A 13,880-nucleotide genomic window follows, 5' to 3' on the forward strand; every position below is an offset into this window, starting at 1 on the left:
GACGCAATTAACAAAGGCTCAAAACATAAGACAACGAAATGATAGAACTATTAAATCAGCTGTGGACAAAAATCGGCATGTATTCAATGATAATTCCATATGCCAAACTGTAAGTATAACATATATAGCCTCAATTATTTAAAAATATTAAGTTGAAATGTTTTCCATATTAATCAATACACACAAATGCAGCCAAAGCTCATTCAAAGAGATGGCAAAGACATAACAGGCTGCTGCACCATTCTACACCATAAGAATACACAATTCTGATGGCGTGTCACCAACCTGAAACAATAACTCTGCTTCATTCTGCATAGATGCTGCCCAACATACTGAATATCTCCAAAGTTTTATATTGTTATTATTTAGTTTTAAAACCTTGAATGAACATTAAGGGACAAGATGCATTGCTTTTTATAGCACTTAATATTGTGCTGTAGAAATCCATTTCAAGGTGAAAGGAATCCACATGCATCTCATATATTCAAAGGATCTCAAACCAAAATTTCACCCATTCCTTTTCTCCAGAGGTGCTGCCTGTCCTGCTGAGTACTCCAGCATTTTATTTCTATCCACATGTATTGGTCATTTTTCCCCACATAAATCTCCCATCATTGGTGCTTCCGTTAACTTAATATGTGATGCTCAATACAAGACGACAATTAAAAGGCTTTCCTCCACAAACTGCTGGCCATTATGTATCTCTGCTGCTTTTATAACAGATGATTATAGTATTTCAGTGAAGTATAGGCTTTAGCTCTTTTTTAGCAGGATAGAAGATACAGGGAATCCATAGTTGTTTGTAGTACCAAGTGTTCAGCACACCAAGGTTAATAGCAGGATAATGGATCCATCAACTAATGCATCAAATTCTGTATTGGCTGACAGCTCCCATTAACTATTCACTGGCCTACTGGGACACAGCATAGCCTTTCATGACAGGCCCAAGCTTTCTGATTGTGCTTTAATTGCTTTTTCCCCTGCCAGATAAAAATTCCTGCCCATCCCCTTCCTTTGGCCTTTCTATTCTAATAATGCAACTCCTCTCCCCAAAAAAATGACCTATTTACTCAATGAAATACATATATATGTTATCAGTGATACCACTAGTATTGCAATGTAATATTATGCAATGTAAATAGTAGTGCAATGGGGGTGAGACATTTTAATTTTATGCTTACAATAGCTGGTAGGCGGCACGACTCTGGTCAGCAGCGGCCTCTGCAGCCTGTCCGCGTTTTTATTATTTTTTGCCTGTGTTTTTATGTAGTTTTTGTTTATTTTATGTTGGGGGTGTGTGTGGGGGGGTGGGGGTGGGGTGGGGGAAACTTTTGAATCTCTCCCTGCACTGGAGACCCGACCTTTTTTCGTCGGGTCTCAGCTGTCGTTGGGGCCGCAACGAGGAGCGGCCTCCAACAGGAAGAAGCCGGGGACTCAGGTGCCGACTCACCTCACCGTCGCGGAGCTGGCCGAGACCGGAGCGGGTGGAGCGGTGGAGGAGCGTTGCCGCTGCCGCTGCTGCTGCTGCTGCTGAGTCGGAGGCTGCTGCTGCGGGTCTGCGGATGGCGGCACCGGGAGCCGCGGCTCCCTGGAGGGAGACCGCTTTTCGGGGCTCCTGCAACGGCGACTTCTCCCGCCCGTGTTGCGGGGTCGAAGAGCTCCTGGAGCGGGGCCTAACATCACCGCCCCGCGCGGCTTGGAATGCGGGACTTTGCGAGCGCACACCGGGGGCTCCAACATCAAGACCCGGTGTGCGACCTCGCACCACCCGGCGTGGCTTTAATGGCCGCGGGACAATCGCCATCGCCAGCCGGGGGCTTTGACTTTGACTCTGACATCGGGGGGGAGAGAGTGCAGTGGAGAGATAAGTTTATTTGGCCTTCCATCACAGCTATGTGATGGATGTTTATGTAAAATGTAATTATGTTGTGTCTGGGGTCTATTTGTGTGTAATGTATGGCTGCAGAAACGGCATTTCATTTGGACCTCCAGGGGTCCAAATGACAATTAAATATACTCTTGATACTCTCTTGATAGCTGAAGAACTGAAGCATCCTGTCCATCAACTCTGAACTGTGATTGATAAGAAAATTTGGAGCTGTAGAACGTTTGGGTAAAATAATGGTCATTCATTGCTACTGGGACAATGGTGAGTGCCAAGAGGAATAGCAGCAACACCCGTGCTGAATAGCAGCAACACCCGTGCACAATAGGAAAGGACATTAGCTCATGTACAATTTTACTTGAAGGATATCCATTTCAATACATTAAACATGGGAACAATAACCCACTACTTCTAACTGGTGTTAAACACCTGAATAGACTTTCGCAAATATTGGTTCAGCTCTATATCACATTCAAAGTTATATCAAATTTAACCTGAACATCGTTTAAAATAATGGCATACATTATACACTACCCATTTGCTTAATTTAAATTACACTATTTTAATATGCATGCTTAGTCTGAAATACTGGATAATTTAAATTTGAGCCAAAAAAAAAACGTTAAATTATCTGTATAATGTCCACTCAGAATTAATTGGGTAATTACTTTTATTGGAACTCATGACTGGTATTCATCATCAGTGTCCTTGTTAATGCAGAAAGCATGATTAAAGTGAAAACGCACATTATATGCCGAGTACAAAATGGTTGCATTCAGTTCGTCAAAACCGACAAAGCATTAAAAAAAATGTATAAATATAAATAACTGAAGAGATACTTACTACTATCTAAAGCACAGGCATAGTGGTACTTAAGAGGGCATCCTTTAATGTAGCAGCCTAAAGTGGCACCAGTCTTCTGACACATGGAACAGAACTGTAGAAACCAAATCAACATCAGTAAAATATTTACCAAATTAAAGCAGGGCAGGTAAATCATTACAGGGCAGCACAAACAGATCTCAAATTTTCAGCAGAAGTATCCATCTTTGCAGTCCAATGAAGAGCAGCAGTAATGTTTGCTTAAATGTTCAAATCATTATTAACACATTTACCAAATTAAGTCCCTTTTCTCTCAAATATTTTTCTAATTTCAGCTATTATTTCATCTAAATTATAACATTTCTGAAAGTGATATGTGTGAATTGTTCAGCAGATTTAACCCTTTCCTGCACCCCATGACAAAAAAAAATAATGAAGCACAACAAAAAAAGAAATACATACGAGAGAAAACACATCCTTTAAATCATTCTGTACAATTTATTCTTCTTTATAATTTATTATACTTTGGAGTTATATGAGACACTAGCAAAACTATCAATGTCAAAATGTGAAATTAACAGCAAATTTGAGATCTTCTTGGGCAGTAAGATGAATATAAAAATCCTGACGGGGTTGTCAGCTGTAAAGCACTTCTGAAATAGTTTCAATACAAACTATTGAAAAATATGGTTCTAATTACATGATAATTGAGAGGTTTGATACCAGGACATAATGATTGCATATAGACACAAAATGCTGGAGTAACTCAGCGGGACAGGCAACATCTCTGGAGAGAAGGAATGAATGACATTTCAGGTCAAGACCCTTCTTCAGGTCTCAACCGGAAACGTCATGTATTCCTCTCCGGAGATGCTGCCTGTCCAGCTGAGTTACTCCAGCATTTTGTGTCTATCTTCTGTTTAAACCAGCATCTGCAGTTTCTTCCTACACATAATGATTGCATAACAAATGCCTTGAATTTTAAAATTCTTCTATGTATTGTAATTCTTTCACATAAAATATAAAAATAAACAAGATTTAAGAATAAAAGAATATTTATGATAACTTAGCTTCAACCTTAATGTTTCAATGCTCTTCTTTATTCAGCACTCTTAAATACTTATATCTAAAACAAATTCTGCTGCTTGCATCCTGTCTGTTAGAATTCTTCAGTATAATTGACATTTGTAATTATTTACAAATACCCGGACGGTGCTTTGAAACAAGTCAGCATCATCTCATATAGCTATCCTCTATATACAATCACTTTGCCAAGACAACATCTTATCAATGAAAAATTACAAAATCTTCAGCCTGAAATCAAAACAAAAATTCAGCCAAGTTTATAGACTTAAAAACAATTTCTAGTATTAAGCCATCTTAGAAATATTACATTCAGCTCATCATCAAAATCATTGATACATATTGGACCAGCTAGGGCCCCAAACACATATCCCTGCTGGGATATATATAGTCTACTATATATGGACTATATATTGTCCATTAGTCTCCACCTAAGACCATGAGAAAGACCCAATTATTCTTCCTGCTTCATGTCTGTCAACCAATGTTCAATCGACACCAGTACATTACCCACAATTATACATGTCTAACTTTGCATACTAACAACTTATGTGGATTTTATCGAGTGTTCTGATTATTCAAATGCACCGCAGACACTGATTTTCCTTTATCTACTAATAACATCCTGACAAAAAAAACTGCGGTGGGTGAGAGGAGAAATATTTTAAAGGGATCCGACGGGCATCTTTGGAATCTGAGGAAGTGGTAGAGATGGGTGGATGGTTGACAAAAAGTTAGAATTATCAACAACAAAAAATCCCATATATATTCTAAGATTATTATAGCTCAGTTGATTTGACCAGATTATATGCCAGTTATATGCCAGTTATATGCCAGTTATATACCCATGACCCACCTCCTCCTGCACCTATTTTCTATGTTTCTATGATCGCTGTCAATATTACATGAATCTCTAATTTCCCATTTGATACCATAATAGGAATGCAGAACAGGCCTTCTTGGCAAGATTCAGGGTTCACATTTATTTGTCACATGCACCAATTAAGGTACAGTGAAATGAGTTACCATGCAGCCATACAATTAAAAAGAACACAATACACAATAGAATTTAACATAAACATCCACCACAGCATTTTTCACGGAATGGCAATAAAGTTCAGTCAGTCTTCCTCCTTTGTTCAACAACCAGCAATAGAGATCCACTCAGATGGGAGAGAGTTATAGGCCTGTCCCACCTAGGTAACTTTTTAGGCGACTGCAGTCGCCACATGTTCGCGGGTGGTTGCCGGGGGTCGCCTTCATGGTCGTAAGGAGTTCCCGCATACTGCGGACTAGTCGCGGCCTCGTTATGGTCGCCGTGAATTTTTCAACATGTTGAAAAATTAGCGGTGGCCAGAATGAAGCTGCCATGGAGTGTAGCGAGAATTCTCGTGCCGTGGGTGGGTCGTCAGGAGGTCCTAGTGGGTTGCCAGGATGTCGAAGGTTCTCGTAGGTTGTAGCCGGTGCTGACCGGTAATTTTATTGGCTCATTGGGGGAAAAAAAAAACCATAAGTAGTTTTCAGAACCAAGGATAACCGATGTTAATGTCCGCTGAGCTTCACAGCCGTTTATCTCTGGCTTCTTAAAAGTTGTCTCCACTTCTCTCCCCCCCCCCCCCCCCCCCCCCCCCCGCCTCTTTTAAAGGACTTACTGTACACTAGCTGTCTTAATTACACCGGCAACCTTCCTGTTCATCGCGCGCGGTGTGTCGCCGGCAGTCCCCTGAAAAAACGCCTAAGTGGGTCAGGCCCATTAGTGTCACTTTGACGAGCTAAAATAGCACACTGGGATGTCAGAACACCATTTACAATATTGAGATTTAATAACTTGAGAGTCTGAAAATTACAAAAGTTAGTTAACTTCATCCTTGTTCTCATGACACAAATTTCACCGAGTTCTCAATTTCACTGAGAAAATAATCCACAATTAAAGCCTTGAAACAAAGGGATGTAATTGACACAACACAGAAATATCTGCAACCTACAAATGTTGTTTGTACTATACTCCATGCGAATGATAAATTTAACATAAGGATACATACAGAGGTGTAATGTCACAGAAGGCACTTTCACTTTCTCAAAATTCATTTGAAGGCGAGGCCTGCCTCAATGGTACTTGAACAAATCTGCCCAAACGATTCCCAGCCATTCATGTCTAGGTTAAGCACATATCTCTCCTTCTTCAGATTCCCCATTGCTATACTAGACTATATATAATCACAAAATCACCATATACACACCATATCGGTAGTTTCCTTAGTTTAGTTCAAAGGTACAGCTTGGAAACAGGCCCTTCGGCCCACCGAGTCTGCGCCGACCAGCAATCCCCGCACACTAACACTATCCTACACATACCGTTAGAGACAATTTACAATTTTACCAAACCAATTAGCCTACAAACTTGTATGTCTTTGGAGTGTGGGAGAAAACCTGAGCACCCAGAGAAAACCCATGCAGTTCACGGGAAAAAGTACAAAATCCGTACACACAGCACCAGCTGTCGGGATCTAACCCAAGCCCCTGGAGCTGTAAGGTAGCAACTCTACCGCTGCGCCACCGTGCCACCTACTGATGGAACTTATCAAATACTAAAATAAAATTAACCTGTGCAGCAAAATAAATCACAAAATAGTTGGACATAGATTATGAACGTTTGTAGTGTTTGCTTGGTACAAATAAGAGGGAAAAATGAACCATAAAAGGAAACAGTCACATCACAGGGAATAAACGAGAGAAGATTTGCAGCTGATTATAGTGCATTCAGGGCCAGTCAGCAGTGATGGTGGGGTGGAAGATTGCAACCTTCACGTGGTCCGCCCTGTTTCGACGAATGCAATCAACCCGGCGTGCACAATCAAATAAGATCAAATAAAACAGTTGTCCTACAACTTTAGGCTGTGCACACCATACGCAACAAAAATAAGCAGTGATGATGCTCTCAGGGATAAAGCAACGTCGAGTAGTTAGCATTGGGCTGGGTGGTTTAATGTCAATGGGGAAAAAAAAGTATTTCCTTTTTCCCAGCAGATGAAAGATATATTTCCCTTCTACATAAGGATCAGGAACTGCAGATGCTGATTAATACCAAATTTAGACACAAAATGCTGGGGTAACTAAGCAGGTTAGGCAGCTTCTCTGGAGAAAATGGATGTGATGTTTCGGATCTGGACCCTTCTCTGGAGAGGGGGGAGGAACTGGAATCGTGAAAAAACCAGGATAAATCACGGCTGATAACAGAAGACCTCAAGCAAGGAGGTTCCCCAATAGGCCGTTGTTGGTGCAAGCCCAAGAAGGATAAATTTAATGGAGGAAGGAGGGGCGAGGGAAAGGGAGAGGGAGGTGTTTGAAGAAGTTATCCAAAACTGGAGAATTCAAAGCAAAATATGAGGTGTTGTTTCTTCAATTTGCATGTGGCCGTGCTCTGGCAATGGAGTAAGCCCAAGATAGAAAAGTCAGTATGGGTATAGGAATGGGGCGATGAGTGGTTAGCAACTGAGAAATCCAGTAGGTCTTGGCAGACCAAGCACAAGTGGTCAATGAAACGGTTACCGGGTCCATGCTTTGTCTCGCAAACGTACAAGAGCCCACATCAGGAACATCGGATGGAGTAGATATAATTAGAGGAGGTGCATATGAACCTCTGTCTCATCTAGAAGGACTGTCCGAGTCCCTGGATGGAGTTGAGGAAGGAAGTACAAGGACAAGTGTTACATCAGCTGCAGTTGCAAAGAAAAGTACCTGGGGAATGGGTGGATTGGATGGGAAGGGATATTAGGAACGAAGGAATGATCTTACAGAGGTGTATTGATCTTATAGAAGTGTATAAAATCATGAGGAATACATTAGGTAGATGCAGAGTCTCTTGCCCAGAGTAAGTGAACCAAGGACATGGATTTAAGGTGAGGGGGGAAAGATTTAATAAGAATCTGAGGGTTAACGATTTCACACAAAGGATTCAGGTGGGGGGGTGTGGAACATGCTGCCAGAGGAGGTAGTTGACGCTGGGACTATCCCAACGATTAAGAAACAGGTACAGGTTTGGAAGAATATGGACCAAATGCAGGTAGGTGGGACTAGTGTAGCTGGGACATGTTGTGTGTGGGCAAGTTGGGCCCACTGTATCACACTGTATCACTCTATGACTCAATGAGTGTAGAAGGAGCAATCTTTGTGGAAGGCAGAAATGTGTGTAGATGAGAAGTAGTGGGATCACGTTAGAGGTTACGAAAAAGTCAAAGGACGATGTCTTGGATGCGGAGGCTGAGGGGCAGGGGGTGAAAGGTGAGGACCAAGGGAACTCTGTCCTTGTTGGGTCTGAGAGGAGAGAGAGAGAAGAAGCAGAACTCAGGGATATAGAAGAGCTGAGGGTGAGGGATCCATCTATGACAGCCAGAGGGAAACCACATTCACTCAAGAATGAGGATGTCTCAGATGTCCTCGTATGGAAAGCCTCATTTTGAGAGCAAATGCTGCAGAGGCAGAGGAATTGAGATCTGGGGGATAGCGTTTTTGCAAGAGGCAGGGTGGGAGGAAGTGTAAAAATAACTGTGGAAATCGGTAAGTTTGCAATAAATGTCGATCGATAGTCTGTCTCCAGTGATGAAGACAGAAAGATCAAGAAAGGGATGTCAGAGATAGTCCAGATATCAAGGGCCCCAGCTATGCCTGCACTTTTGTTGATTATGTTGAACAGTTCATGTACCAGGCATAAACGGGTCCTATCCCCAACTCTTCCTCTGCTATATTGACGGCTGCATCTGGGCTACCTCCTGCACCCATGAAGAACTCATGGACTTCATTAACTTCACCGCCAACTTCCACCATGCCCTCAAATTCAGCCGGACTATCTCTTCACCAGGTCCAGCTGGAATATCCCTGGCTTATGGATCAAAATTGCAGAAGTACAAAGCACAGTCTTCTGCAGAATTGTTGATGCACTGGCGGTGGCCATTTAACCCGTTGAATACATCAGCTTAACAATGATGAGGAACCTACTAAAGTTTAATCAAGAACAAAATGAATTGTCGATTAGACAAGTATGGGAATAATAATAAAAATAATTTGATGAACATTTTTTGTGAAATTAACTTGGAGTATTTTCAAATGTAACAGTGAGCATTTGATAAATTAATAATCTTGTATGAAAAATGGAATCCTATGGATTAAATGGCTCAGTGACAATGTGAACACAGGAAAGGGAGTCATGGTGAATAGTTGTTTACTACCAAATTGCTATATTACTTTATTAGTGAGGAGGTGATAGACATCCCAAGGTGCATGAAGGTAGATAAATCTCCCTGACCTAACGGTGGAACAGAGGCGCAGCAGTACAGTTGCAGCAGAGACCCAGGTTCGATCCTTACTACAGGTGCTGCCGGCACAGATTTTGTACCTTCTCCCCCTGACCGTGTGGATTATCTCCGAGATCTTCCGTTTCCTCCCACACTCCAAAGACATACAGGTTGGTATAAACGTAAAATTGTCCCTTGTGTGGGGATAGTGTTAATGTGCAGGGATCACCCAGAGGGCCGAAGGGCCTGTTTCCGCGTTGTATCTCGAAACTAAACTAACAAGATATATCCAAGGAGCCAGTGGGAAGCTAGAGAAGAAATTGAAGGAGCCCTGATCGGTGGATGGACGGACGGAGACACACAAACACACATACAACTAAGTGGGACCCGCTGGGGGGGGGGGGCTTTCTGGAGCGCTAGTATGGGTGTTGTGGGCTGAAGGGACTGGTTTCCAGAGGGCTAGTATGGACATTGTGGACCAAATGGATTCTTGGGGTGGCAGCTCAGTCACTCAAGCCTGATGTGCTGGCAGCTCACTCATCGCTGGTGGGCTGGCAGTTGACTCACGGCTATTCCTTGAAATTCCATTTCAACCAGGGTGCAAGGCCACCAAATCAAGTGCAGTTTCTTACCACTTCTAGCAGGGTGCAAGGCCACCAAATTCAAGTGCAGTTTCATACCACTTCAAGCAGGGTGCAAGGCCACCGAATTCAGGTGCAGTTTCTAACCACTTCAAGCAGGGTGCAATGCCACCAAATTCAAGTGCAGTTTCGTATCACTTCAAGCAGGGTGCAAGGCCACTAAATTCAAATGCAGTTTCATGCCATTTCAAGCGGGGTGCAAGGCCACAAATGCAAGTGCAGTTTCATACCACTTCAAGCAGAGTGCAAGACAACCAAATTCAAGTGCAGATTTATACCATTTCAAGCAGGGTGCAAGGCCACCAAATTCAAATGCAGTTTGATACCATTTCATGCAGGGTGCAAGGCCACCACGTTCAAATGCAGTTTCATACCATTTCAAGCAGGGTGAACCCACCATAAAACTACACAAAACACCACACAGTTCAGTAGACATTTAGTTGATTCACAACTCAGAGTCATGACCTCTCCCTCCCCCACCTTGCAGAGACTGAGCCACACCCCCACTTCCGGGTTTTATAATCCCTCCCCCTACCACCAGAAGGGGCGTGGCCTTCATGGCGTGATTGACAGGAGAAAGATTATCAATATTTTTTACAACATTCAAACACTAATAACACTTTTATTTTTCATTGATGGGAAGAATCCTCTGAACCTGATGAGCGGAGAGGGACTGAGTAAGATGGCCAAAACCCACAGCCATAAGTGGTAGCGTTTTATCTAAAATCAATACAATGCAAACAGGAAGTTGTCAAGTTTCCACCACCAACAGCCATTTGCAGTGCTTCACTTCAAACCAACCACCACCAACAGCCATTTGCAGTGCTTCACTTCAAACCAGCTACCACCAACAGCCGTTTGCTTTGCTTCACTTCAAACCAACCACATTTTCATTTTCAGTAGAGGTCAGTAAAAGCACACTCACAGTTTAGTAGACATGTGTTCAGTGTTATTCACAGCTCAGACTGAGAGACATGGCCCTCTCTGCAGAAACTGACTGAGGCACTGAACACTTCCGGGTTTTATAGTCCCTCCGGAAGGAGCGTGGCCTTCAGGAGAGAGAATCCCAACATTTTTTAAACACTAATAACCCTTTTATTTTTAATTGATGGGAAGAATTCTCTTGTCCTGCACAGCGCAGCGGAGGGGTACTCTGAATAAGATGGCCAAATATCACAGCCATAAGTGGCAGCGTTTTTTCTAAAATCAATATACAGAACAGGAAGTGGCCAAGATCAGACTTTTAGTAATATAGATATATACATATATATATATATATATATCATATGTATATTTAATATTTAATTAAAATATTGTACACATATTGTATATTATATATATATACACACACACACACACACACACACACACTATATATACACACAAAATGTTGGAGAAACTCAGCGGGCGCAGCAGCATCTATGGAGCGAAGGAATAGGCAACGTTTCGGGTCTGAAGAAGGGTTTTGGCCTGAAACTTTGTCTGTTTCCTTCGCTTCATAGATGCTGCTGCACCCGCTGAGCTTCTCCAGCATTTTTGTGTACCTTCGATTTAGCAGCATCTGCAGTTCCCTCTTAAACACTATATATATATACATTGGAGATATATATATATATATATAAATAGGTTGAGACCAGTCAGCCTAACATCTGTGGTAGGTATCTTACTGGAAAATATTCTGAGATGAGATATAAAAACACATTTGGATAAACAGAAGCTGATTAAGGACAGTCAACATGTAGTTTTGCACTTGGTAGAATTTGAGGTTTTTGAAGAAAGGAGCTTGACAAGGGCAAGGCTGTAGACATTGTCTATAAAGACTTCAGTACGGCCTGCTCTAAGGTAGGCTGCTCTAGAAGGTTAGATCACATGGGATCCAGGGAGAGCTAGCTAACTGGATACAAAATTGGCTTCATGGCTGCATTTGGAGTGCAGTGTTCTGTTTTCATCACCTTGCTGTAGGAAGGATGTCATTAAGCTGGAAAGAGTGCAGAGAAGATTTACAAGTGTGTTACCAGGACTGAAGAGACTGAGCTATAGGGAGAGATTGGGCACGCTAGGACTTTATTCCTTAGAATGCAGGAGGCTAAGGGGTGATCATGTAAAGGTGTTGAAAATCATGAGGAGACTTGATAATGTGAATGCACTTTTTTACCCAGGGGGTTACCCATGGTGGATGAATCAAGAACTAGAGGACATGGGCTTAAGGTGAGGGGATAGATATTTAATAGGAACCCGAGAGATAACTTTTTCACAGAACGTGTTGTCTATATGGAATGAGGAGGTAATTGTGGCACTAACAACATTTGAAAGACACTTGGACAGGTACACGGTTAGGAAACGTTTAAAAGGGATAGGGATGAAATCCATTCAAATGTTTGATATACATTAATAGCTTGGGATTTGTATGTACAAAGTATCATATTGAAATCTACACAGAACTCGAAGCTTGTCAATGTGCTAAACAGTGTGATGGATGGATGGTGATGGATGACTCCAAACGATTAAAGATGGTTTAAGCAGACACATGTCTGACGACATTTCAAGTTGTACAGATACTTGGAGTAGTGCTTGTACTAAATTTGAAAAAGTCTAGACTGCTTGAGAAAGCAATTTTAAAAAGGTACATGGCAATGCAGGTTCGATAAAGAAAGGTTATAATTAGAGTAAATTGTGTACAATTCTGGTCGCTAGATTATAGGAAAGACATGAATCCCAGAGATGATACAGGAAAGATTTAATGGAATGGTTCCAGAAACGAAGGAATTAAATTGTATAATTAGATTGGAGAAGCAGGGACGGCTCTCCGTGCAACAAAAACCGGTGATTGGATTAGGGCATTCAAAATCAAGGGTCTAGATAAGAGAAAAAAAAAGAAAAACTTGCCAATGTAGTTAAAAGGATTGTAAACCTGAGAATGCAACTTTAAAAGTGATTGGTAAAAGTGCCAGTGGTGGCATGAGGAATATCTTTTACATACAGCAAACAATCTGGAATTCACTACCTGAAGCCAGATTCAATTGTTCATTGTGTCCAAAGAGCAATCAAGAGACATCTGGACAAACAAAAATTACAGAACTGTGGGAAAAAAAGCCATAAATTGCAACTTACTGTGTTGCATTTGCAGAGAGCTGCCATGGGCACAACAGGTCAAAATGTCTCCTATTAAGTAATGACTACATGCAAATTCAAATCTTACAAATTAGCAGGTTTGGAATTGTAAAAATTCTATTGACTTCCTGTGTAACTAGTCACTGGTGCTCAAGTATAAAGAGGACAGGTGCATTTAAATGTTAACCCGACCATGAGCAAAGGAGTCAAGTCTTGCTGACAGCTGTTGCACCACTGGGAAGAAACTCAGAATGCATCAATGTCAGATGTGGCAAACCTGATATCCTGTTCCACCAATGGACTCAAGCCCCAGGACATTCTATAACATAATGATCCAAGGGTCGGGTACAACCTGGAGAGGGACTATGTCCTGCAGCTGTCCGTTTTTTTCACTTCTTTTTATTTATTTAGTATGTTAAAGTGTGTAGTTATGGGTCTAATCTTTTCACGTGTGTGGAGGGGGGGGGGGGGGGGGGGGGGGGGGGGGGGGGGGAGGGAAACAAGTCCCTACCTGGTCGGAGAGGCTGCCTTCCTCCGAGCAGCACCTTCGACCCGCCTTCGCGGCCTACCAGCGGGGCCTGGAGTGGCGTTTCCTGAGGAGACCTGGCCAGAACCTCGGCTTCGGCGGCGGCACAGCGTTATCGCGGAGCGGGCGATGCCTTGCCTGGGTCGCCGCGCTGGAACTCCGGTATGCTGGGATCTGCCTATGGAACATTGCGGAGCTGTGGGACTGTGGAGTGGCCAGCCGCAGGCAGCGGCGCTGACTTTAACATTGGGAGCCTGGGATCTCTCACCGAGATCACCAGTGGTGGAGCTCCGTCCAGCGCGGCCTGTTGACTTCGGAAGCCGCGGTCTCCGGTTAGGAAGTGGCCGTTCCAGGCATCCCAAGCCGCTGAGAGGGTTCTCCCGACGCCGGAGCACCATCACCCGGCGAGAGGGCCTGAAACATCGGGCCGCTGTAGCTGCAACTGTGGAGGCCTCAATAGGCTCGACCATGGGTGGACAAGGGGATGGGGACTGGACTTTGTGCCTTCCCCCACAGTGGGA

The 13,880-nt window shown here is 42.8% G+C and overlaps 1 protein-coding gene across 6 annotated transcripts in view; it reads right to left on the reverse strand.

The window, feature by feature from the left end:
• Positions 1-13,880, reverse strand: part of LOC129708382 (transcription factor 20-like) — a 55,079-nt gene that overhangs the window by 20,955 nt on the left and 20,244 nt on the right. For all 6 annotated transcript variants that reach the window (XM_055654087.1, XM_055654086.1, XM_055654091.1 and 3 more), the window contains exon 3: positions 2,729-2,822. In XM_055654087.1, the coding sequence (XP_055510062.1) occupies positions 2,729-2,822 (94 nt within the window). The remainder of the gene's footprint in view (positions 1-2,728; positions 2,823-13,880) is intronic.

This window comes from Leucoraja erinacea, chromosome 23, assembly GCF_028641065.1.
Source record: "Leucoraja erinacea ecotype New England chromosome 23, Leri_hhj_1, whole genome shotgun sequence".
NCBI lineage: Eukaryota > Metazoa > Chordata > Chondrichthyes > Rajiformes > Rajidae > Leucoraja > Leucoraja erinaceus.